This window comes from Tyto alba, unplaced genomic scaffold (assembly GCF_018691265.1).
Source record: "Tyto alba isolate M040663 unplaced genomic scaffold, T.alba_DEE_v4.0 Super-Scaffold_26, whole genome shotgun sequence".
Classification (NCBI taxonomy): domain Eukaryota; kingdom Metazoa; phylum Chordata; class Aves; order Strigiformes; family Tytonidae; genus Tyto; species Tyto alba.
Window position 1 is genome coordinate 8987032 of NW_024881300.1, and position 25222 is coordinate 9012253.

The 25222-nt window shown below is 34.8% G+C and overlaps 1 protein-coding gene across 8 annotated transcripts in view; it reads right to left on the reverse strand.

The window, feature by feature from the left end:
* The window catches only part of PHKB (phosphorylase kinase regulatory subunit beta), an 86700-nt gene that overhangs the window by 53362 nt on the left and 8116 nt on the right, over positions 1–25222 (reverse strand). For 7 of the 8 annotated variants that reach the window (XM_042797588.1, XM_042797589.1, XM_042797587.1 and 4 more), the window contains 7 exons: positions 24485–24574; positions 21630–21768; positions 18690–18789; positions 15626–15733; positions 12932–13012; positions 10142–10257; positions 2728–2791 (listed from right to left, as the gene is read on the reverse strand). In XM_042797588.1, coding sequence (XP_042653522.1) covers positions 2728–2791; positions 10142–10257; positions 12932–13012; positions 15626–15733; positions 18690–18789; positions 21630–21768; positions 24485–24574 — 698 coding nt within the window. Of the gene's footprint in view, positions 1–2727; positions 2792–10141; positions 10258–12931; positions 13013–15625; positions 15734–18689; positions 18790–21629; positions 21769–24484; positions 24575–24772; positions 24840–25222 lie in introns of all 8 variants that reach the window. The other variant, XM_032998263.2, reaches the window with a different exon arrangement.

Sequence of the window (25222 nt, forward strand, 5' to 3'; positions counted from 1 at the left end):
ATGTGAATATTGACTATAAGCAATCTTTATTTTTGCATGCTCTGGGTGCATCATGAATGCACAAGGAAGCTGCCTTACCATGATATACTCAAAGATATATAACACACGTGTGTGTGAGAGCACAGCTACAATACAGCATATTTGTATTTACTAGTCTCTTCCATCATCCACAGTGTGAGCAGAAAAATCTGCATGGAAAGGCTGAGCAGCCTGTCATCCCCAGCAATGATTTATGCAGGTTGCACTAGTGTAGTTGCAGGTGCAAACAAGTTTCTCTTGAGGGGCTCAGCAGGATTTCTCAAAGCTATTGGAACACAGCTGGAGCTAAGCACAAAGGCAAACTCTGCCACTGACTGAAGGTCAAAGTGGTTTCTGTTTATGCTAAATATCTTGGAAATAAACTCTCAAAGCATTTAAACTGGTTTTGCTTCAGCAATTTATTCATCTATTTCAGAATTCAGTAAAAACATAATTTGGAAAAAAAATCCAGCAGCCACATTCACTGGTGCTTGAGACTGTTGGGAAGGTAAAGATTTTAGACAAATACTTTTTCTAAAATACTGACAATGTGTGTATAAATGTCTCATCATTATTTAAGAATCTTACTATATCCAAGTTCATAAGGCCTAACATCAGCTTTTAAAATGTACATAAAAGTAAACCAAAACTAGATCAAATGGCTAAGTCTTTTTGAAACAGTGTATTAGTGTATGCACAAAGTGTGTTAGCACTTTCATTCCTCTCCACTCATAGGCAAATAGCCATCAACATTTCCTGAGGAGTAGGCTCTAAACAGAACAAGTCTATTGTACTACAGCTCTAGTACAAATATGTAGATGAAAAAGAAAACCCAACACCCCCAGAACCCCATCACAAATAGGTATCAACAAAAATGGTAATGGATGACTAAGTCTATGGAATCAGAAATCCTTGTTCAGGAGGATCTCCTGGTTTATGCCGTAAGTCAAAGAAAGGTCTAATAACAGTAAGTGCTATAGCTTTTCATCAATAAATAATATCGTTTAATAAATTGTACTTTTATATCAGTCGCTTACTATTTAAAACAAATTGTAATTTATATTTTTCATCCTAGGCATCTGAATAGCTCTAAAAAGTTTTAGTTTAACAGGTACTTTTATGTGAATAAACTATAAAGAACAACTTTTTGTCCAATAGCAGTAATAATTACTTTAGATGACTGTTTCAATACACACCTTCTGTTTTACCAATAGAAAAATGGAGACACAAATAATTAAGAATGTTTTAATAAATCAAGCAGCTCAGAAATGAACTTGGAACGTAATTTGGATTGTCTCTCAGTCACACCTTTATAGTTGACCTATTTTATACTCATTAGCTCATACAAAGAGCACCTAAGCATTTCCCTTATTCACCATTTACAGTTTTACGATTTATTACTTCTCTCCTTTGTACTATTTTCTTTATGGCAAACCAATGCATTTAATCAAGTTTCTTGAAGTGAAATATAACAAATATTACAATCTGAAAGTCAGCTCCATCTGACTTACAACACAAAGAGAGCACAGGTATTACAGAAATAGAAAAAAAAGTTCCTACCTTGAAGCCAGCAAGAATATACAGAAAATTTACTCAAAATATACTCAAATAGTACTTCAAGTTCACATATAAAATTATCAAAACTCAAAAGGATCATATACTGCCTAACTTCAGAAAAAAATATGTAAGTATAAAAATATGCTACTCCTGTAAACACGTTATTTTTTTCAAAGTAAGTTCTGAATGTTACTCTGTCCTAAGAAGAGATAAAGGATATTTCATCGATTAATGTTCACATTGTATGAAATACAGACATCTGGGCATATGAGCAAGGTCCATCAGTTACAAGTCAACAAGGATGAAAGATACCACAAAAGCAGTGCAATATGGAAAGCTTTACTCAGTGTACTGAGCTCACCACTTTGTGACAAATCTATTTCTCCCTTCCACACAATTTAAAGACAAAACTCACCATCAAGTTTTATAACTATTTCTACATACACTTGATGGTATCCAACTTTCTTTTTAGCTGCACTCCTGCCCTTCATTTCCATTCATTAACAATACCAATAGCTTGACAGTGACATATCTCTTCCATTTGTACATTTTCTAAACCATTAATTTAGAAGATCATTCTTTTATTTTAGCTATAGACTACTGCAGGTATAACACCCAAATAAAGATGCACATAGAAGGGGAATACAAGTCAGACATAAAAAAAAAAAAAAAAAACCCACTAAGAAAAGGCTTGCTTTCTTACTAGATCCAAGCCATGTGAATGGAAGAAAATAAAAGATTTTACCACTACGCAACATATTGAAATCAAAACTCAGCAACACAGTGCAATTATGTAGAAGTAGCTTGTTTAGAGTCTTGATCAGAAGCTACATGAAGGAAGAAGTCAGAAGTAAGGTACCTACTTGTAGGTAGAGATATTCCGTATTATGATCAACAGATACAATTCTGAAAGAAAAACCTTTTTGGCAACCAAGTTCTTTTTCAGAATAAGCTACAATCATTTTAGATTTTTTTTTATATATATTTTATCAGATGTATTCTGTATGCAACACAGGAACAGTGAGTTCACAAATTAACTTTTTAAAAAGCTGGAATCTAACAAGCTGTGCTAGATATTTCTAAATATCCCCTCATCCACAGTGTAAATCATTACTGCCAAAAAAAAGGAGAGAAAACAAACATTTTTATTACCTGATTTCCAAAGAGATTGAAACCATTAATTGCTTCTAAAGCTGCTTTTGCCAGCCCCACAGAGCTGAGGAGAAAACAAAATGACAACAAAAAAACAGAGGTATCATAATTCAAGCCCAGACTAAAATTTAACGCATTTGACAGCTTTCAGAGCTATGATATTTTCTTTATTTGAATTCTGTGCTTAACATTTATGTTAATAAAATGATGATGCAGCAAACTTGGGGTTGTTTGGTGGTGGGTTGTTTTGCTGGGTTTTTTTGAAAAATACTTTTCAGCATTTTTAGTTGTCTTCAAATATCAGAGACCATCTGGAAAAAGCATTTCCGCTCTCACCTTGCTACTAGACATCTGGTATTATGTATTTCAAGGTCCTGCTAATAGTGTATTAACAGAGGATTTACTTCTCTGTAATTTTTCAACCCAGCACTCAAGCAGTAAACCTTTTAAGATGGACTTCTGACTAGCTTCTGATATAATAAAAGAATTCATCAATCTGGATTCAGAAAAGGAAGATTTTCTGATGTCAACCATATAGTGAAATGTCTTTTATTTATTTCACTTACTCTGTGACTAGTATCCATCATGAAGAAAACAAGTCCCAGAAATACTACCAGCAACCTTTGAAGTTCGCAAGTTCATGTTTAAAGACAATAAGAACTAAAATCACTAATCATTATATAATTTTAAATCAAATTCTATACTAAAATATAATTTGCTATGAAAATTATACATTACATAAAAAAATGTACACAAGATGACTTTTACATGGCCTTTTAATTAAAAAAAAGGAGTCTTATACCTTCCTTGCATTTTAAAAAAAAAAGCATTCCCTCTCAATGAACACACATACTTTTGATGACTTCCTTTTAAAGAAAAGCTCAAGATAAGCTAATAGAAATCTACATGCATTTGACAGTTTTATATGAAATTTGAAGTATGTTAGAGATCAGAATTTTGAAATACTGTTTTAAAGAATACAACATTATAGATAGGCCAACTTCACGTCTCCATTAAATGCATTAAGGAGCTAAAGCATTAACATACACATAAAATACTAATTTCTTGCACATTGATTCCAAAATTTTAGATGTTAAGGTCACAGGCCATCTAAAAGTAAAATATTAAATCAGCTGGTTCCCAACAGTGCTAGAGTTTTAAAATGTATTAGATAATATTACCAGATTTCTGACAGTTCTACTATCCAATACAAGCATTCAAAGTAGGGAAAGGACTTTGCACTGCTTACTAAGTAGTGACATAAAGTATAGGAACTAGAAATACTACACAAGTCTAACTAATAAAGCAAACACCCTTTACATTCTCTTAGGTGATCTGTTAAAACAGAATAAGAGCATCTACTGAAAAACAACCTAGTATAATTCTCCCAAATTTATTCATAAAACTAAAACTTTAAATTATGCCTTTGTCTTCCCTTAATTACAGTGGCTCTGATCAATGCACTTTTATCGGTCTCTGCTTCATTTCTATAGAAACTACAACAGTGATTTATTGTCTTGACACCCCATGTGCTATCTCTGAGTGTCCGTCTCCTCTTTGAAGCTCCTCCTTCAGAATCAAGTTTCATCTTTCTCCCTAACTGCCCCTTCCTTTAGGTAGGAGTTCTGCTTTCCAAAAAGACAATAGAAAAGGAAGAGAGCAAAATAACAGTAAAGTACAGTTGTCTACCTTGTTATCTTTAAAAGTTAACAAATCTGAAGACATATAGCAAAAGACTGAAAAAGGAAAAAGCAGAATGAATCAGGCTGACATGACAAAAGATTCGGAGTTAAAAAAGGACTGTAAGGGTAAACAAAAGTGACAGAACATAGCACAAGGATATAGATCAACACTACAGGAAGAAAGCGTCCAACCCTAGCAAGATAAAAATAAGTGGAAAGAAGAAATGAAAGGTTCATCTTTCCATAAAGCCTTTCCCTATAAGGGAGAGGAAGCTGTTGACACTGTCCTCAGCTAACAACCATTTAAATGCAGCTACTGTGTTTTTTCCAACTGGGCAAAATACACAAATTTGGAGAAAGCCAAAACCAAACTAAACACACACACAAAACAAAACAAAAAAACACCAGTACAAAAATGAACTCTCAGAAACATTTACACTGCTATATATAGATACTTGAAAAGTTTGTTAGTTTATTTGTTAGCACAGTAATTCCTTTAAATACTCTTTTTTTTTTTTTTTTAAAAAAAAAAAAAAAAAAAAAAGGACAAGGAATTAAAAGTTTGTACCCTTTTTTCTCTAAAACTGACTATCTACTCAGCCAACCACACCTTCCTTTTTCTTGCCATCTTTCATTTGGGATAAAAATTATATAGTACTGCCAAATAAGGAACTAAAAAAATAATAGTTTCTCTGAAGATCCATGTGTCCAGGTAACATGAGAACAAGATTGGCACAGAGATAGTCGTGACTGTGATTGAAGCATCCTTAAAAGTCTGAGGGCCACACTCCACTTGCAGGGAAATAACAAAATTAACAACAGTTAGGAATATATACTTTTTGAACAAGACAGCCCTAGGTAATTTGTTTATAAAAATAATTAATGAAGCAACACTGAGTTAGAAAAAAATATTCAGAAAATAATCACTAATAACCCCCACCTTCTGGGTAAGAGGAGCTGTGATAATATTGACAATTGCACTATTCTGCCCAAAAAACTTATAGCAACCAAATTGTCAGTAAACTGCAAATGTGGACTGTGCTTTAACCTTTATTCTTCTATACTCCGTGCAGCATTCTGGGATCAGAGCAAACCTCTTACCTTACTGTAAATAAGCTTATTTGCATTGTTTATTAATGTAAAATACCAAATTTCAAATATTTACTAACTAATCCGTATTATAAAGATGGGATCCAATTAGGGTTGCACAGAACATACTGAAAATAGATATATAAAAAAATAATGAGTGCAGAGTCATAGATTTTGTTTAAGTACTGTTTTAGCAGGGTTGGTTTTAACATTAGAAGTACTTTAGACACTGATTTCAGACCATATAATTCTTTTTAACTATTACCAACAGGTTCATAAATCTCCATCTTTCTTTCTGAAACATTGCCAGAAATAGTACTCACGGGATTTAATTCTAATTGGTTCAACAAGAGAAAGCTGATTAGGGTAACTAAGTTCTGCTCTGAGCAGCTGCCATCCCTCAGAGAAATTTGAGTGGTAAAATCCCTCAGTTCGGTATCATCTGCTGATGAAAGCTTTTGGTTCTGGAGAATGTGATGAAGGAATAAACTGAACTCAGAAGTGTTGTGAATATAATTATTTTTCTGGCTTTGTTTCAAATACCTAAACAAAAATGTAATTGTTCTAACAATTGCTCTATTTTAATTATTGCCTAGCAATTGATCAAACAAATTGGTGTGATGACTCAGAGCAGAACTTTCCATACGAGTTAAGTATTATTATCAAACTACATACATAGAAATGAAAATCAGAGAAATCCCCCACACTTAAAATCTCGTATTTTTCTTCTCCATTCCAAATAACACTTCTAATACCAACAGTCAGATATTTTCAGAGCAGAGAAAAAAAGCTACTGAAAAAAGGCAGAGAAGTAATAGTTGTTCAACAGCAGCAACCACTGGTATTCAGACAACGTATAACTACTTTATCTACAAAATAAGATGATACTGCTCAAAAAAAAAAAAAAATGACGACAAATATGGATTCCTTTGTTGAAATATTTTCTATTTTACATAGTCATTCTACAATAACACTTACTGTAACTGATTGGTATTTTTCTACCTCTGGTTATTCAAAGCCTCTGGAGACTTCAGTGCTCTCACAAATACTACTTGCAAATGAAAATATAAATATCTCAACATTAAAATACTGCTTTCTTTCCCCCATCATCTAAAATTTCTTCACATTGCAATGGTACATCAAGCATTCCCTTCACTGTACACACATGTACTACTTTGGTTACAAGAAGTTTCATGGGTAACTGACAGGAGGAAGTTACTTTCTAAAAAAAAAAAAGTCTGAGAACAGATGTAGTATTAAATATGCCTTCAACAGACTGAACAATCACACAACATAACATGCTTCAGAATTATCATCACACTTCACACATTTGTTCCATTCCTGTTGATTAATGCCTTCCTGTTGAGTAAATTGGAAGAGGTTTTATAATAAACATTATGCTCATGTCTTTCTACAGAAAATACATGCTTCATACTCCACAATTTAATAATGGAAAAAATGGACTGTTTTAACCATATGAATTAAAGGCAAAATGCATTTTAATAAACATGTTCCTTCCTCCACTCAGCAACCCACTGTGAACATTGTTGTGTTAACCTGCTGGACTTGATCCCCAGAGAAAAAGATGCTTACTTGGAGATAGCCCCAAAACAAAGTCTAACCCAAACCCTCTTCAAATATTCCTTTGAAAATTTCACAGGATCATAAAGACACTGGTTGGAAGGGACATATGGAACTCATCTAGTCCAACATGAAATCTCACTTGAAGCCAGATATAATAACCAAGACCAATTCAAGTGAGCTATAGCCTCATCTAGATAAGTCTCAAAAAGCTCCAATGAAGGACATTCCATAACTTCTTTTGAGTATCCTGCTCTGGCTTCGCTGTGGTTCAAGTAAAAAGGTTTCCTCTTAATATGCATACTGAACCTCTCCAGGTGCAATCTGTAGACCTTACTGTAGCTTCTGATTATTGTGATTTGTCACAGATTATGAAGAGCAGTCTAGCAATCATAATACTATGGGTAACATTTGACCGTGAACCACATTTGGGGCAGGGGAAGCTGAGACTAACCTAGAGAAATTGAACTTCCAGTTTGCTAAAAAAAAATTAGTAAATTCACTTAAGCATCATTCATAATTCTCAGTAACTTTTAATTGTTAGATTTACCCTCTCAGTAAAATACCTGAGGGCAAACACTAAAATTTGTGTGTTCTTAGGAACTGCTAAGCAAAACACACTTTAAAGCATATACATCCTTAATCCTCCTTCCATTCAGTTTCTTGCCTCCATCTAAGAACTGTGCAGTTCAACTGGAATATCAATCATAAGAGATATTAAAAAACAAAAACAAAACAGCAAAACAAAAAACCAATCCCACAATAATACCAATAATTTCATGACTAGACAAAACAAAATGGAACAAGGTAGGACAGTACTATAGCAGTATAATACCTACAGTACAGAGAAGAGCAAGATTAAGCGAGGCTCTACAGTCTTAGATTTGGAATATGAACACTGCACTTTAGCAATTTCATTATTCTCACAGTACACAGGGGAGATGTCAAAGACATTTTGCAGAAGTACTCGGCAGATGCCTGTAGAACAGCTTGATCAAATGGTTACAGGACAAATTAATTTTTCAGAAGTTCAGCCTTATGGGAAAGGGATCACACTAGAATAAAAGCTGTTACAAATCTTGACTTTGAACCAGTAAGACATCAATTTGCATACATCAATGAAAGACCTGGTCTACAGAGTGTTTTGCTATTTATCATTTATTACAAGTGTGTTGAACTGTACTAAGCTAGAATACCAAGACTGTGTAAAGACTGAAAATATCTGCATCTTATAACACAAGCCATAATTTCCAGTTGTTATATAATATGAAGTCCGTGAATAGTATCTTCTTTAAAAAGATAGCCTCTTTTATTGAAAGACAAGAATTAACTTCTAATTTTGAAAGCAAACACACACTGTATGTACATTTACAGTGTGAGTTTTAAGGGCCAGGAGTACAGCATATTTAATACTGAAACTTATGTGACTTAAGTGACTGGTCTGGAGTTCATAATCACTGATGACATACATACATTGTTCGTGACTAGGCCAGATTATTAGCTTCTTGAACTTTTAAAAAAAAAATTTTAGAGGTCTCTTTGGTGGATACACTACAATAGAAGCATAACAAAATATAGAGAATATTTTAGTGTACCCAGAGCTTCTCTCAATAACGTCTAAACACATCATTTGATGCATGTTCCTCCCATTTTTTCTGATTTATGAGGGCATAGGATATTTTATACTGGCTTCCTACAGTGAAACAGAATATCAACATGCACACAAGGAAAAATAAACAGGGACAATACCTGTTTCTGATGACCAAAATCTACCTCTTAAATTAGGACTAAGGTCTGCACTTCCTTTTGTGCCAGCTCAATGATCTGATCTGTTAGATTGGCTCAGTCCATCTCATAACACTTCACCCTTAGTAAAACCAACCTATAAATGTCAGTTTAGATTAAGACAAGAATACGTGCCCATTTCCATCTGGTTAAAAGAGGTTCAGTTTTCCCTGAAGGAAATTCACATACTGAATAACTAGAATGCTGCAAACAACAGGAAAGACAGGAGTTTCAGTATTCCTTTTGTGATCCTGTACAAGGCGAGATGCAGAAGTATATGATTCTAAGTGAACATTCATGTAGTCTAGCATTTGACAATTTTACAGACATAGAAGGAAGAAAAAATCCAAACTAATAAAGCAGGTACAAAAGCCCTGAAAAAAAGAAACCTGAATTATGTGTTTTGTTGCAATGACATGTAATATATCTATAGGTTAAAATACAGGCCTGTATGTGAACTAGGAAAAATTATTACATTTTGAAATGAGAACACAGATTCATTTGGCAACATTAAAGTTTGGAAGAAACACATGTGTATTATTTGCAAGCCCATGATAATTATGAGCATCAATGATATTTTAAAAACCCTGAGATATCCAAGCAATAGACATTTTTATGATTAATAAAACCTCAGAAATCAAAAAGTGAAGAAAACAATAGTAACGGCAAAAAAAGCAAATTGTCAGATTACAGATTTGATCCTTCAAGATAGACAACATGTGAGCAATTCCACTAAATTGAATTGAACCACTTTAATATTAAAATATTACAAACATTCCTAGCTGTCTATTGGGACAGGGGTCACATCACCCAGTTACGTGTAGCATCTGAAGAACCTGGAAAAGAACTTGTGCACTATGCTATCCTCCAGAGTCCAGCATCTTCCAGTATGGTGGAGATGAGAAAATCTAGACTCATGATTCAACATCTTCTTAAATCAAGATATTTCTAAACATTTTTGTGAATCCAATCTACTGCACGTGCCTCAAGTCTGAACTGTTCCGAACACAATTTTCAGAATTATATGCATGCAGCTGCACATAATTATTGGAATTTGAATACTCAAATAGCTAAGCATCTATGTGGTTATTTCAGCATGCATATGATGATGAAATTAGGCTCCACATTTTCCCAAAATACATCTCAGTCTTCAGAGAACCTTAATTTAGTTCAAGCAGTATTTCAACACATTATTATTTTTAACTCACATCATGGATTCTTTTTAATCATATCACCTTTACTTGCTTTGACTGAAAGAGCTACCTTTGCTCACCTACCTTGAATGTAGCTCTGGACTGCCATTGTTGTATTTACTTCCTCTTTCCCAGACACCAAAATCTGGCACACGATAAGCTCTTTCCACACAAAACACAAGATTTTGAATGAAGGAAACCTATAGGGAATAAAGAAAGAAGAAAGAAAGAAAGATGAAAGGAAGAAGTTCATTTTTTAAAAAAGTTCATTTTTTAAAAAAGTCAAAGTTGGTTTTCCTCAGGCATCATAATTGTGCCTTCTATCCTTTTCTCCCTGTGTCCTGCCCCTGCCCCTCCGAGAATGATGTTCCTAAATTCAGATGTTCTCTTTAAACCCAATTTTTAATCACAAAATATTAAGAGCTGTCCAAAATTAGGTGATAGTGTGGTTTATGCAAAAGTTCATACAAAGCCAGGAATAAAAATCATTTCATATTCAAAACATACTTGAAGAGCTCCAAAAAGGTGGCATTTTGATCTTTAAAAAAAGATTTCTCCTAAAAACAACATTAGAGAGCAAAAGAAATTAAATCCTACAAGATTAGGACACAGAAATCTTGGTGCTGTTTCTTAATTCATTTTAAGGTAATTGATATACCAAAGCTTTATTATATTAGCTCCAGATAATACACATTTATGCAAATTCAAACACACTCCTTTATAAACACAAATAAAACTCTGAACCAATTTAATATAATTAAAGTCTGCTCTTGGAATGACATGTTTTAACTGAATACTAAGTTACTTAAGGGTATTTTAAGGTATTTAAGGTGTATTTAACTATAGCTGGAGAATTTTTAAGCAGATACTTATTCCTCATTTACAGTGTTGAAAGAGACATTTGGAGTTGCTTGATCACACAAAAGTTAAATTGATGATAAATTTTAAAGTTTGCTCCAAAGAGCCCACAGATTAGAACTTATAGGCAATTGAACCACAAACACAAGATTTACACTGGTTCATCCACCAAAGCAGGGATTTCATCCCCTCCCATCCAAATTATTCTAGGAGATTCTGTGGGAAAAGAGAATATTGCAATGGCAATAAACAGAACCACACTGGGGAAATAGGGAGAAGGATCCACTTTACTACAGCCAAGTGATTTTTTTTTTTATTTTTTTTTTATAATAAACTATGAGATAAAACCCAAATATTTTACTGGAAGGTATTTGCTTCCATTTTGATTTACCTGCACACCTCCACTTTGTATTTTTTGCTCCATTTTTCTTTAAATCTTAAAAAGTTACTATTGCAGATACACTCTTTATCCTAATACCAATCCATCATTGATATATATAACTCTATACTTGTCTCTCTACATATTATATGCCTCTGCTGAAATTTCACTGTGGGTTGCTCATGTACAGTTATCTGCACACTAAATCTTTCCATAGCTAGTACTTTCAAGGAAACAAACTGTCCCACTTTTTAGATTTGTCCAGTATTATTCATCCCTGTAATCTAGCATTTGACTGTATTAAAATGAACTTTCTTTGAATTCAGCTAGAATACCCAGTGATTAAGCGTGTGGCTTCTCCCATCTCAATCATTAACTGAAATTTAGATGCATCAGGTAAATGAAGATGCAAGAGCACCACATAGAAATATATAACACTACTGATGACTTTCTACTGCTTATGATGTTCAGAACACAAGAAAAAAAATGCTCAATTACAGATATTTTATGAGACTAACTAAGGGTTTCCAAATAGCAGATTTACAGAAGAAAAGGCAGCAGATAATTGGTTGCAAACCAAAATCTTCAGAGAGCAATCATTCATATTAGAGACATATAAATGCTTTTACCAAGTCAATGCTAAAGCACTTACAGAAATTATGGACTGTGTATGCTAAGCTTATTTATCCAGAAGTCAAGACTGTGGAGAGCAAGGTGTAATAATGAATACACATGCAGCATGTATGACTGCAAATACTAGTGTTACTCTGTTTTATGTGTAGATAACTCCTCTCAAATTCATTGACTTGCACAATCATATACTGTGCTCTTTGTTATGGATGCAAAGATATAATTAAATTAATTTTTCAACTGCAAACAGATGCAACTAGAGGGTAACTCACTGACAGCTGCCATGCCTGACATGAAGCAGCCTAGAATACAATGAGCACCTCCGAAGCCAAGAGTTCTGTGTACAAACATATTCATGCAGAGAGCTTGCCAAATATCAACCATCTGCCAGTACCTTCCACTGTGCTAGCACTGGTTCAAAACTCTCTCTCTATGAAAGGAATGAGACTGAATGCATTGTGTAATGATACCATTGGAAAGAAATATTGAACTTGATGTTTGGATAGCAGATTGCCACATCCACAGTGCTGCCAATGCCACTATGCTGAGTATTATCTAGAGACACAGGAAAACTTGGAAATAACATAATTATGTGCCATTAATAACATCTGAGAAAATATGCAATTGTTGAAGCTATACAGAGACTAACAGAATATACAGGTCAGTTGTAAGATAATCTTAGTATAAATCTCCATAGTCGACAGGTTTCCATGGTACAGTTGCAATGGAAACTACATCTTGACATTGAAATGAATATTCACTGACTGGGGAGTTTTCAATGTCATGTTACATTCACTCTTTGCATATCTGACACTTGATTAGCTATTAACTTACTTCACTATCCATTCATTACATTTACCTTTTCTGACTTCCACTAAAAGTAGAGAATACCTGCAGTGTATTTCCAAAACAATTATTTTATAGTTGGTAATTAAATGAAATCAAGGAAAAAAAACAAACAACAACTTAATGAAGCATGTGTTTTAACACTGGAAATTGATTTGTACCTCATCTGTGTTGTAGATAATCTGCAGCCCTGAAGAGATCATCTCAACCAAATAGAGGAGAAATAACGACAAAGCATTTATCTGAAGTAATTAAAGACAGAAAGGAAACTATAATTAACTTTATGTTTATTGGAGTCACATAAACAAACAAGCTAAATGTGATATTTACTCACTGAAGATGGTCCCACTATAAAACAGTTTTGGTTCTTCAAAAATATTATCCTATTCTACCAGTATCCTAGATGTAATAATGTGGAAACAATCAATACGAAGAAATGCCAGAAACATGCATTTTCCTCTAAAACTTCTGCTGCAGTATATTTTTTTTAATTCTTTGAAATTATGATATTAAAATGTTTTTGCTTAGGCTTACTGCTTTGACGAATAGGCAATCACCTTTGTCACAGGCTGTTGTACATTTACATACATAACAATTTATAAGCAAGTAGAGCACCAAGAAGGCAGGTAGCACACTGAATAGCACACAGCACATCTGGAAAGTAAATCATTTTACCCCTAACTGGAATTTCAGAAGTATAACTGGAATAACAGAGGTAAAATTACAACATTCGGATATGATGTGCGCTCACAGCCCAGAAAGCCAACAGTGTCCTAGGCTGCATCAAGAGCAGTGCGGCCAGCAGGCTGAGGGAGGGGATTCTCCCTCTCTGCTCTGTTCTTGTGAGACCCCCCTGCAGTGCTGTGTCCAGCTCTGGGGTCCCCAACACAAGAAGGACACGGACCTGCTCAAGCGGGGCCAGAGGAGGCCACGACAATGCTCAGGGGGCTGGAGCAGCTCCCCTGGGAGGCCAGGCTGAGAGAGTTGGGGGTGTTCAGCCCGGAGAAGAGAAGGCTCTGGGGAGACCTTAGAGCGGCCTCCCAGGGCTTAAAGGTGGGCTATAGGGAAGATGGGGAGGGACTCTTTATCAGGGGGTGGAGGGATAAGATGAGGGATAATGGTTTTAAACTGAAAGAGGGTAGATTAAATTAGATATGAGGAAGAAATTCTTCCCTGTGAGGGTGGTGAGGCACTGGCCCAGGGTGCCCAGAGCAGCTGTGGCTGCCCCCTCCCTGGAAGGGCTCAAGGCCAGGTTGGACGGGGCTGGGAGCCCCCTGGGCTGGGGGAAGGGGGCCCTGCCAGGGGCCAGGGGGGTTGGGATGAGATGATCTGTAAGGTCCCTTCCAACCTAAACCATTCTATATTTGTGAAAAACTGTTTACTTTTGTAGCTGTACACAGAATTTGTTATTAACAGTGATTACCTTTAGCAGCTGTACAGATGAGCACCCTAATGCCAATTTATTAATGACTCCAAGAAAACTGCTTTTGTTACACAGAATTCTGGTACAATTGAGAATCTGTACAACTAATATAGAAAGTAAGTTTATCACACTAAGTTGCTTCAATGAGCTATAAACCCACAATCTCAGCATATGAAATTTATATAAACCATCTACAACAAAAAATTGGTTTCTTATCTGAAACATATATTAAGAGTAAGGTACAAATTCTAAAAATTCCAAAGGATTTAAAGATCACAGATTCCAGTTTCTTAATACAATCTGAAAAGCACCAAGTACAGCAATAACAGCAGACCAGCTACACAATATATTCCCCTTTCCAGCTGAACCACCTAAGTTACTGTTTTCTGTTGTCTCCACAGAGCTGAAAAGCCTCTATGTTTTGACATTTGTTGATGACAGAAGGGAATGTGCATTCATATTTATGGGAAGGGTTGAATTGCCACAAAAAAATATACTTTGAACTATCATACAGTGTTCCACAGGTCTCAAAATTATTGCCTCCTCCTGCAGATAAAAGATCTGCATTTTCAGGAAGCTTCACATAGAAGTCCAAAATATTAACTTAGGATAACTCCACAAATCATTTTTCTCAAAACATACATTTCCTGAATCCAACACAATTAGTGTACAAACTATTTAAGCGATGGTGTCACCATGAAATTTAATAATTATCAACCTGCTGTCACTTGTGAATAATTTCACTAGCACTTTCTGAACTAAAAAGAGTTATGAAATGCAAAAGAACAAGGTCATGAATGCAAAAAAGGGTCTGAAGGTAAAGAGAAGGTGAAAAAAAAAAAGAGTAAACCAACACTTTGGAAATGAAAGACAATAAAACAATCAATTATGCAATGAATCTGACAAGGAACCACTACACAAAGTAGTGAACAATAGTTTGTAACTAGACAAAGCTGTTGAAAGTGTACCTTAAGTCTATACTATGAATGAAAATTGCTCAGACATGGAAAATTAAGACGGCAACATTAATAAAAAATATTTAATGTAACATTAAATTAATACATTAATATTTAATGTAACATTAAACTAAATCTTCCACTTTACTGACTACTTCAACTTTTTTTTGCCAGGATTATTTCTTGATGGTCATCTGTTCTTCTCAAAAGGAAGCTACTTCATAAAAATCCAGCCATGTATCCTCGCAAATCCCTCAGTTATTTCAGTACCTTCTGACCAAAACATACCACTGAGTTATATTTCAAAACAGTCTGTCTTTTTCACTAAAAGATGCAGAAGGAATCTGAATTTTATCAAGTACAACACATCTAACATAAATCTAAACAGAGACAGCTGCATCATGAAAGAATGGGGACAACAATAACATTATTTAAAATCATACAAACTCTCCTTTACATGCATATGCATATTTTACCTGAAGATGACCATATTCCTTATGGGAAAAAACCTCATCTCCAGTGTGTGCACTGAAAACAGAATGAAGACATCCAGATGGTTTGGGGTCTTGCTTAAATTGCTGAACCTAAAGGTGAATTAAAGGCAAAACATAAAATCAATGTTAGTAACTTCAGTATGTTTGGCAACCACAAATTCACTATATAATTCAGGTATTTCAAAATTTCTTGATATGACCGCTGTGTAAAACTTATGAAGAACAGTTCCTGAAACTTGTCAGAAACTATTTCATACATACAGCTAAAGAATACAAATATTCATCCCATCTATCTAATCTCTTTGGGTTTGGTAGGAAAAAATCTGTAATAGCTGGCTACAGATGCTTCATCACCTTCCTCTTCTGGACAAAAACCAACTCCTTTTACTGGAGCTGAAATCTCATCAGAAAGCATGTCAAAGCATATCATGCCTACCTTGAAATCACAGATCTGAAATGCACTAAAAGAATCCTAACCCATGCACTCTCAGCTGGCACACCATGTTTCCCTAGCAGAGAGCATGAATTCCAGCTACTCTCTCACATATGGGGCAACTCCCCTCCTCACCTTCCTGGTCTGCCCCAAAGAGCCTGTATCCACCCGTCACAGTGTTCCAATCACTTGAGCTATCCTATCACACCTCTGTGATCCCCCGCCACCATAGCCCTGGAGCTGCATGCATATTTCTAATTCATCCTTTTCGTTCCCCATGCCGCACGCATTAGTGTACAGGCATTTCAGAGAGGCATCCAAGCATGCCAGTTTCCCAGAAAGGGTATGAGAGCTTTCTCCTCCATAATGCTGTCCCATAGGTACTTCCTTATTTCCACATGTATGCTTGAGACAGCTCCACTTTGGTTAACACTGCGCCTTCTGTTGATATACCCTAGGCCCTTTGCTTGCCCACCTCATCCACCACTTCCTCACTTGATTGTGCTCTCTCACACTCTCCCTCACCATTCCTTGTTTAAAGCTCTTACTGGAGTGCAAGAGACCAAAATTTCTGTTGGGAACAATAGTTTTAATAATTTTTATGAATCACAATCCATAAAAATTTAACAATTATTGTTGCACCATTTGACAATGTGACAAAGTTTTTAAAACAAAAAAGGAATTATTACTGTTATTAATAGTAATAATTTTTAAGCCTTCTGGGTTATAGACCTACAAAAGTGTTCAGAAATTGCCACACATAGTTCATGTAACAAAGGAAAAGCTTCAAGAGCTAAGAATACATAGTATAAGATTTATTTTGGTGAGCAGAGTTTGTGACATTCATCTGTGAAATGTTTACAGATAACAGAAGGCAAAGCTGATAGCTTAAAAAGAAAACAAAGATTATAGATAGGAAGAATAGTACCCTAGATCAAAATGACTTTTTATTCATGGACACTATCACTAGACCTCAAAATGAGCCTCTATGATACAGAATCTCTTACAAGATAGTACAATCGTAGCAGGATCTGCATTACGATTCTGCATGGAGATGGAATGCAGTAACATAGATTATTAATACAAGAGGTTAACAACAAAGGAGTGAAATAAGAACTACAGTCATTTTAAAGTAGTTTTGATTCCTTTTACACTGCGAAACATATCTGCTACCTTACAAAACCATTTGAGAAAATCTGGACTGTAGGAGCTGCCAATAGGGCAGAGAAAGGAAACAAAATTCACAAAGAAAAGAATGAAGGTAACAAAAGAAAATCGTTCTCTGTAATTGCTCAAATCAAGATATGTTCTCCAATAGTTTTTGAATTTTCTAACCAACATCGTCAGTACTTGGTCCACATTTCACAACATTTTCAACACTGGTTTTATATTCGTGGGATATTCCTTTCTACCAAGAAATCGTACATAGCATAGCATGTCCCTCAGAAGCAAGAAAGTAAATTTGACTTATGTCTGTTAGGTACTGGAGATTATTACTACACTACAGTAAGAGAGAAACATTTACAGTAACTGAGGCAAAAACTGACAACCAGTCTGTCAGCAGTGTGACACCTGTGTTAATTTAATGCTCATTATACATATCTGCACACATCATCCTCAAAACAAAACACTGCATGTCAAAGAGAAAAACAACAGCTCAAATGTAGCAAGATCAATTTAGGTCAAGATTGTTTAAAGATATTAGACTACAAAGAAACAGACTAAGAAAACTGAGAAAAAAATATCATGTCAGCATAAATACAGTTGACAATACACCCGATTTGCTTATTATTACTGATATCACATGCCTACAGACTTCACATCTCAGTTGTGTGTTTAGAAGTCATGGAAGCTATGTGTTAACATGAAAATTACTTTTAATAATACAGTTAAAAGTCAGTGACACGAAACTTAAAATAATCACAGGAAATATAGATATTTAACTACCTGTAGAATTACTGCTAACCACTATGCAAAATTAATCCACCACATATAAATTCTGATAAGGAGAAGACCTGAATATTCAAGAATATTCAGGGAATACTCAGAATAGGATTAGAGGCTGAATAAATCAACTGTACTATAAGTAAGTTACTGTTTCCTTATTCATTTTGGGTTGCTGCCCTTCTGAATTTACATCATTAGGTCAAAGAATACTGGAAAGTGGCTACTAGGGAAACCAAGGAAAATAATCAAAATGATCAGCTAGGCAAGGAAAACAACTGCAAATGCAATAACCAAGTTAACAGTGCAAAGAAAACTCTCCAGCTTTAGCTAAAAGAAATTCTGTATCTTTCCATTTAAACACTAAAAAGACATTTAAAAACCCCACAAATATTAATGGTCTAATGTTTAAATGGGATAAATAACTGCAAAAGGAACCCAAAAAAGTTTCAAGAATGCCCTGTAGTTTACTTTGCAAAATGCTTGTGCTTTCTATATCCTAAAACAATGCTGCAACCTGACAACAACAAAGCAGCTGCTCTTAGCTGGGCCACACAGTAATACTGCATTCCCCTCTTGAATTTTATCTATATTTAGAAGTTAGTTTTCACAGTTTAATTAATCCCTTAGAATTAAGTGAGTGCTTGTGTCCACACTACAGTGTTTTACCTTATCGGCTTGACGCATGTAGCAGTAGAGAATTCCTCTCATACACTTTATAGCAGAATGCTCCAGTTCATGAGTCCTTCCCTTGTCATCATCAATACGCCTGGGTAAGAAAGATAACTCATAAAACAAATTGGAAATGCATTAGGGGGGAAAAAAGAAAAAAGGGACACATTAGGGCTCTGGAATATTAAGTATTTAACTAAGACTGTTGTATAGTGGTGCCCACACTCATATCAACATATTTATAGCCCTACCCATCCTTTCTTAATATAGGGAAAAAAAAAAAAGTTTTTTAGTTTATGGTGCAACTTACACAAACATTCATATTTCAACATTTAAAAAAAAAATCCTTCCTGATATTATGAACAACTGTTCCGTGCTCCTTGAGAAATCCAAAACACAAAGCCAATTTCTCTTTAACTCTACAAAGTATCTGCCATTCATAATCAAGCAGTCCCTTTTCTGATCATGTCGGTGAACTACAGCTGTGCATGCAAGAGTCTGAAAGTTCACTGCTCTGAATGTCCAGAAATGTGTTTCAAGATAGCCTAGCATTTTTATCAAATAGTATAGTAACAATTACTATACTACTAAACACATTAAAAACACCAAATCCAAAGTTATTTTAACTATAAGAAATGTATTGTGTGTAAAGAATCTTGATCATAGCATTCATGTGTTGTATCTCTTCCAGTTCTCAATTTCTGATGGAGTATTTCAGGGTGAAAATAATGTTTTCTTACATATTTGTAACTTAAAACAAGAAGTGTCTGCTACAAATATGCAAAACAGCATAAAATGCTCACTGCTGTTTCTCAGTCCACTTTATAGCTGTTACTCAATTTGATCACAGGTAAGTCGATGATAACTATACTGCAAATGAAGCATATCTTTTTCCACCATACTTAAAATATTAGTAGTTTATGCTGAGGTTCTGCTCCTACACTGAAAATTAAAAAGGTAGTGAAAACTTAAAAAACAAACAAACAAACAAACAAAAAAAACCCCACACATCCATAAATCACGCTATTTAAATAATCATCTTACATACAATAAATGCACTTGTTTTCAAAGTTGAAGCAAGGGAGGAAAAAGCAACCCCACCAGGAACAAAACAAGGTAAAGTAAAATGAATAGGTTAAGAATTTTTTAAGCAATAGGATTTTTCTCAAATTTATCATAAAACCAGAGAGCAATAAGAAGCACATGTAAAAGCTCTGAAGTTTTCAAGTTACAACATTTTTCTTCTATTCACAACAGCAGTGTTTGTTTTCCTAACATGCTTTCAGGAAATGTAGCTTTTATGAAAGTGAACAGCAGCACTGGCATGAGTCAAGCACAGTAATCTGCACGTGGTAGATAATGCAGCCTTCCACACAAGTCTGGTGTCTTGGCTCGTTTCAGATTTTAGCCATTCACTTAATTTCAATCATCAACCTCTGCCTGTCAAAGAAAATTTTTTGTGCAGCACCTGAAGTTCACAGTCCTGTCTTGAACATAACTAGAAGTAACACAAACTATTTATCTTGCCACTTTCCCCTTTCTTCAACCTGAAAAAAATTTCATATATTATCTTCTATAATTCTACATACTGGAAATTAAAGACTGAATAACTTGTGCAACATTATGCCATGCTCTCTTCTATGAGTTGTTGAAAATTCTAAACAATCACCCCTGCCCCTTTTGTTCTTCCTTCTAAATTTTGTCTATTTTTTTGTTTTCAAATGCTTTTATTTCACCAGCAGACAGAGGAATTAAAAGAAATATGCAAAGAGTACAACATAAGAAATGAAACTAATAATTACACATTCTGAATGTTAATTTATTTGTAATTTTTGCTAGTTTCTCAAAATTTGGAAACCCATTAGATGTCAGGCACAGCATCTCCAGAAGTAAACACAGATCTCTGTACACCTTCTCTTTCAAAAAGCATCCTTTTCTAACAACATTTCCTAGAAGACCACTTTAAAACTGTTTCTTCAGATTGCTGTCAGAGGTATAGATTCTAAAGCAATAAATGGAAACACAAAAGAAACTCAAAACCTTTTACCTGCTAAGTAGATCATCTTTACTTCAACAGTAGCTACTCATATTATTTCTGGCCCTTCTTCTGTAAAATATACTAGAATTTTGTCCAAGAATGTGATCACTACCTCAATACAAGAAGTTGATTACTAAAAATTATAAATTATTCATTATCTGCATACCATCTTCTTTCTTAAAAACACTGCATTTGAGTTATTGTCACCTCTGTGTTTTCCTGGGTGGCTGGGGTAGCAAGTTTGGAAACAAGGAATACTAAATCTCAGAAAGCAATTTCCATAGTTATTTGACCTAAAGGAGAGGGAATTATGAATAAATTATTACGGGAGGTAACTCTCCCATAGTTCATACTATGGTCATACTACACTACACAAATTCCTAACCTACTCCTCTAATGAGTCACCAGTGGAAACAAAAGAAAATAAGAGCTAACAACCGAGACTGCCCAGCCATTTTACCTTGGCAAGGAAGATAGTCACTGTTATTTCCCAAATACACATTTCTCAGCATTCAAGGATTCAGCCTTCTGTGAGTACCTGGACTGTTACTACCTGCAACAAGCCTGCTTCTGTTCTGAACTCTCCTACTACATTTAAAATGAGCAGTATTCCTTGAGTACAGTTTGCCACAATAACCTATATTATTAAAAGCATGCATTAATTCCTCTGTTTCAGCATATTGTACCAATTAAATTATAGGAAAACATGTTTACTTACCAGTAGAGTGACATTTTTTAACCTACTAGATATATTTTTATCAAGATTTGAAAACATGTATCATCTCTATGGGTTTACAAAACTGTTTCTGATATAGAGTCATTTTTTTAAAACATTCTTGCAGATCTGCGTAACAGAAAGAACATAACATGGCAGAGACATGAGCTTAGAAGTTACTCACCTGTAAGCAAGGGCTAATGCCCAGGCACATGCAGCACAATAAAGACTGTCGTGTACTTTGGCCTTTCGGTTATCCCCATATGTCTTTGTAGGAAACAGACCTGTGGTTGGACTTTGATAAAGCAGCAATGTTGACTTAACTGGAAAAAGGAAAAAATTAAAAATGGTATTAAAAATACTTATGTTTCTTTGAGTTTCCACATAGATTTTCAGGAATAAATCAAGATGCAAACCACCTGTCAGACCATGCATGACATAAAACAGAAGAGAACAAAAGGTGAGACAGACAAAAGAAAATTTTGTTACAACTGTTTTCAAATTAGACCTTTTTACAAAAAAAATAAGTATTCGAAACTATTTATATGGCTCCGGTCTAGTATGACCCACTCCATACAGAATTTCTACAATGCAGTGCTTTCAGTAATTTCCCTTTTATGGGAAAAAAAAAGGGGGGGGGGTGTGTGGTGTGTGCTACAGTATGTCAACTGCCCTCCCAAATAATTTAAATAGTTAAAACTGCAGAACTCTACATTCATGAAAATTAAATTTTTAACTTAGGCCAGATGTTTGTATCAATATTTTTTAAAAACGAAAGGAATAAATGAGTAATGAGAAAGGATGACCACAATTATTTAACTCAGTACCTTGACATAAAAATAGATACAGGAATCTTCAAGTTGTCAAGACTGAATTAGAAAAAATACAAAATATTACTTTCATTCTTTTTATACTTGTCCTAGTTTCTGCTGGAATAAAGTCAACTTTCTTCTTAGTAGCTGGTATAGTGCTGTGTTTCGCATTTAGGATGAGAATAATGTTGATAACACACAGATGTTTTAGTTGTTGCTAATCATTGTTTATACGAAGTCAAGAACTTCTGCAGCTTCTCATACTGCCCTGCCAGCAGAGGCTGCGGATGCACAAGAAGCTGGGAGGGGACACAACCAGGACAGCTGACCCCAACTGGACAAAGGAATATTCCATACCATCTGATCTCATGCCCAGTATATAAACTGGAGGGAAGTTGGCCAGGGGACACAGCACCTCCGGGACCGGTTGCGCATCGAATAGCAGGTAGTGAGCAATTGTATTGTGCATCACTTGTTTTGTATAGTCTATTATTATTACTTTCCCTCCCTTTTCTGTCCTATTAGACTGCCTTTATCTCAACTCAAGAGTTTTACTTTTTTTTTATCCCCAATTCTCTCCCCCATCCCACTCGGGGTGGGAGGAGTGAGCAGGTGGCCTTGTGGTACTTAATTGCCAGCTAGGGTTAAATCATGACAGTACTTTAATATTTCGCATTTTGTGAACTGTTTTCCTAAAATTGTGTAATAACCAGTGTGCTACAAGATTGAAACTGGGCTTAATGTCCTTGAACATTGCCCTTCTAACAATAACCTGTCCATTGTAAGACATGAAAGCAGTTTTTTTCCAGAATGGTATCAAGCATCAATTTAAAAAAGCCTCTTTATTGTCTACAGGTTAAAAATTAAGTATTTTAAATGAAATTTACAGGGTTTTATGGCTTTCTGCATTATATTATTCAGTGACTTAATACCTTATAACAAGAACTTTGATAAAATGTTACCTGAAATTGTCAATATATATTATTCTAAAATGAACTATAAATTCAATAGTGAATTTTTACTGAGGCAGCAGACTGCTTGCAATGTAAGTGCCCAACAGATAAACAGCAAGCACCACTACAGATTTGCTTCTGCCAAGCGTTACAAGTAAATTGAACAGCCATCTCCTCTGTAAGAAAAAGCAATGCGTCTACAAAAAGCAACGCATCTATGGATAGACTAGGCACAACTCACAGATTTCACTTCAAAAAGTGATATGGAATAAAGGGAGTCTTATCTCACATTTTTAGAATGATGGAAAAATTGTTCATTATTCTGTATACTTGAATGAATAAAACTTAAATTTTAAACATTTAATTTCACAGCCATTAAAAAAACCTGATTTGGGAATATTGGCAGGACTTTATTATAACACAAACCCCACCCCCAAAAAGCAAATCAAAATAAACCATTGCTTCCTTAATGTGTATGTTTTTGGCTTAAAACGATCTAATGAATAGAAAAACACTAAAGTTGGCTTAAAACAAGTTAGCTGACATGAAATTTTGGCACAAAAATACATTACGGAACCATTAATAACAAAAATTAACTTCTCACTGATCACCAGTCAAACTGTTGTGAGTACTATATGAAAGCTTTTTCCATTTATATGTTTCCTCAGCTGTATCTGGCTAATGCCATGGTACTAAGCTAAGCTACCACTTTATCCAAAATAATTATAAATTCAGTCTTACAGCTGGACTGGATTTCTAATATACATTTTAATTTCAGCAAAAAGTGTAATTCAGCCCTCCAGTTTTCGCACCTTTTAAACTCACAGCAGAAATTTAGGAAACTATCCTCAAGTAGGAATAATGTAGAAATGATATCTAACATGTAAATATCAATTCTAATTCATATCTGGGTTAGTTCAAGCATCAAAAACTGTCAGCAGATTACCTTTACCCCTCCCCGTCCAAGACCATCAGCTGCAACTCAGAATCTATTCTACTGTTTCACAAGTGCAGATGATGATTTTGAACACTGTTTACAGGCCATGATTTTTCAAACAATGTACAAAATATCCAAATACATGCATTATATTATCACAGGAATCTTATAAGGAATTGTCACGATAGAACCCTTTACCTCTCAGAACATAAAAATCCATCTTAAAGACTGCAGGTACTATTTTAAGACAAAGTTAATTACTGTCATAACCATAACTGTAAATATTTTCGTAAGTTACACTGAAAATTTTTCATGGTAGGAACAATTATTAACTTACCAATTCTGTAATAATGATCTAATTTATCCCACAGACTTTCCCCCTCTGGTTTTGGAAGGTTAATACTTTTAAGTGGCTCATAAATTGAACCTAAAAAAAAAGAAAATGTAAAAGTAAGATCAGAATTAGTTTCATAATTCTACTATTGCTAAAAATTACTGCAATAAGATTTCTTTTTGTTTGGTATACAAAAGCACAATTTATCATATTTCAATTATAACAAAAAAAGTTTTAATTTCTATAAACTCAGAGAATAGATTTCTATACACTTTTTTTTTTCTACTGTACCTGTCCACACAAACAAGACCTCCATCTGGATCTCCAGTGCATTGTAGATATTCAGCTACAGCAAATGCTAGATAAATGTACAGTTTAATTATTGAAGACAGCCTATTAAATGTTAAGATTTTTCTATGAACATTCTCTTAGAAGTATGCTACAGACAGAATTCCCAAGGACACATAGAAAAACAGAAGGAAGTTGGACAAAATTAGCCCAAATCTAATTATTACTTCCCTACCTGCCTTCTAAAATGGTGAACATGTACAATGCTATTAATGCTTTACCTATCCCAACCTCGGTTTCACCCACCACCACAATAAGCCTAGCTGATTTCATGTCATGAATCCAAAAAAGGGTTAGCTTGTTCTCACATACTACCAAAGCTTCAACAACCCATCCAACAGATAAAGCCCCCAAATCACCTATATTCCAGAGAAATACAATACTATCAAATCC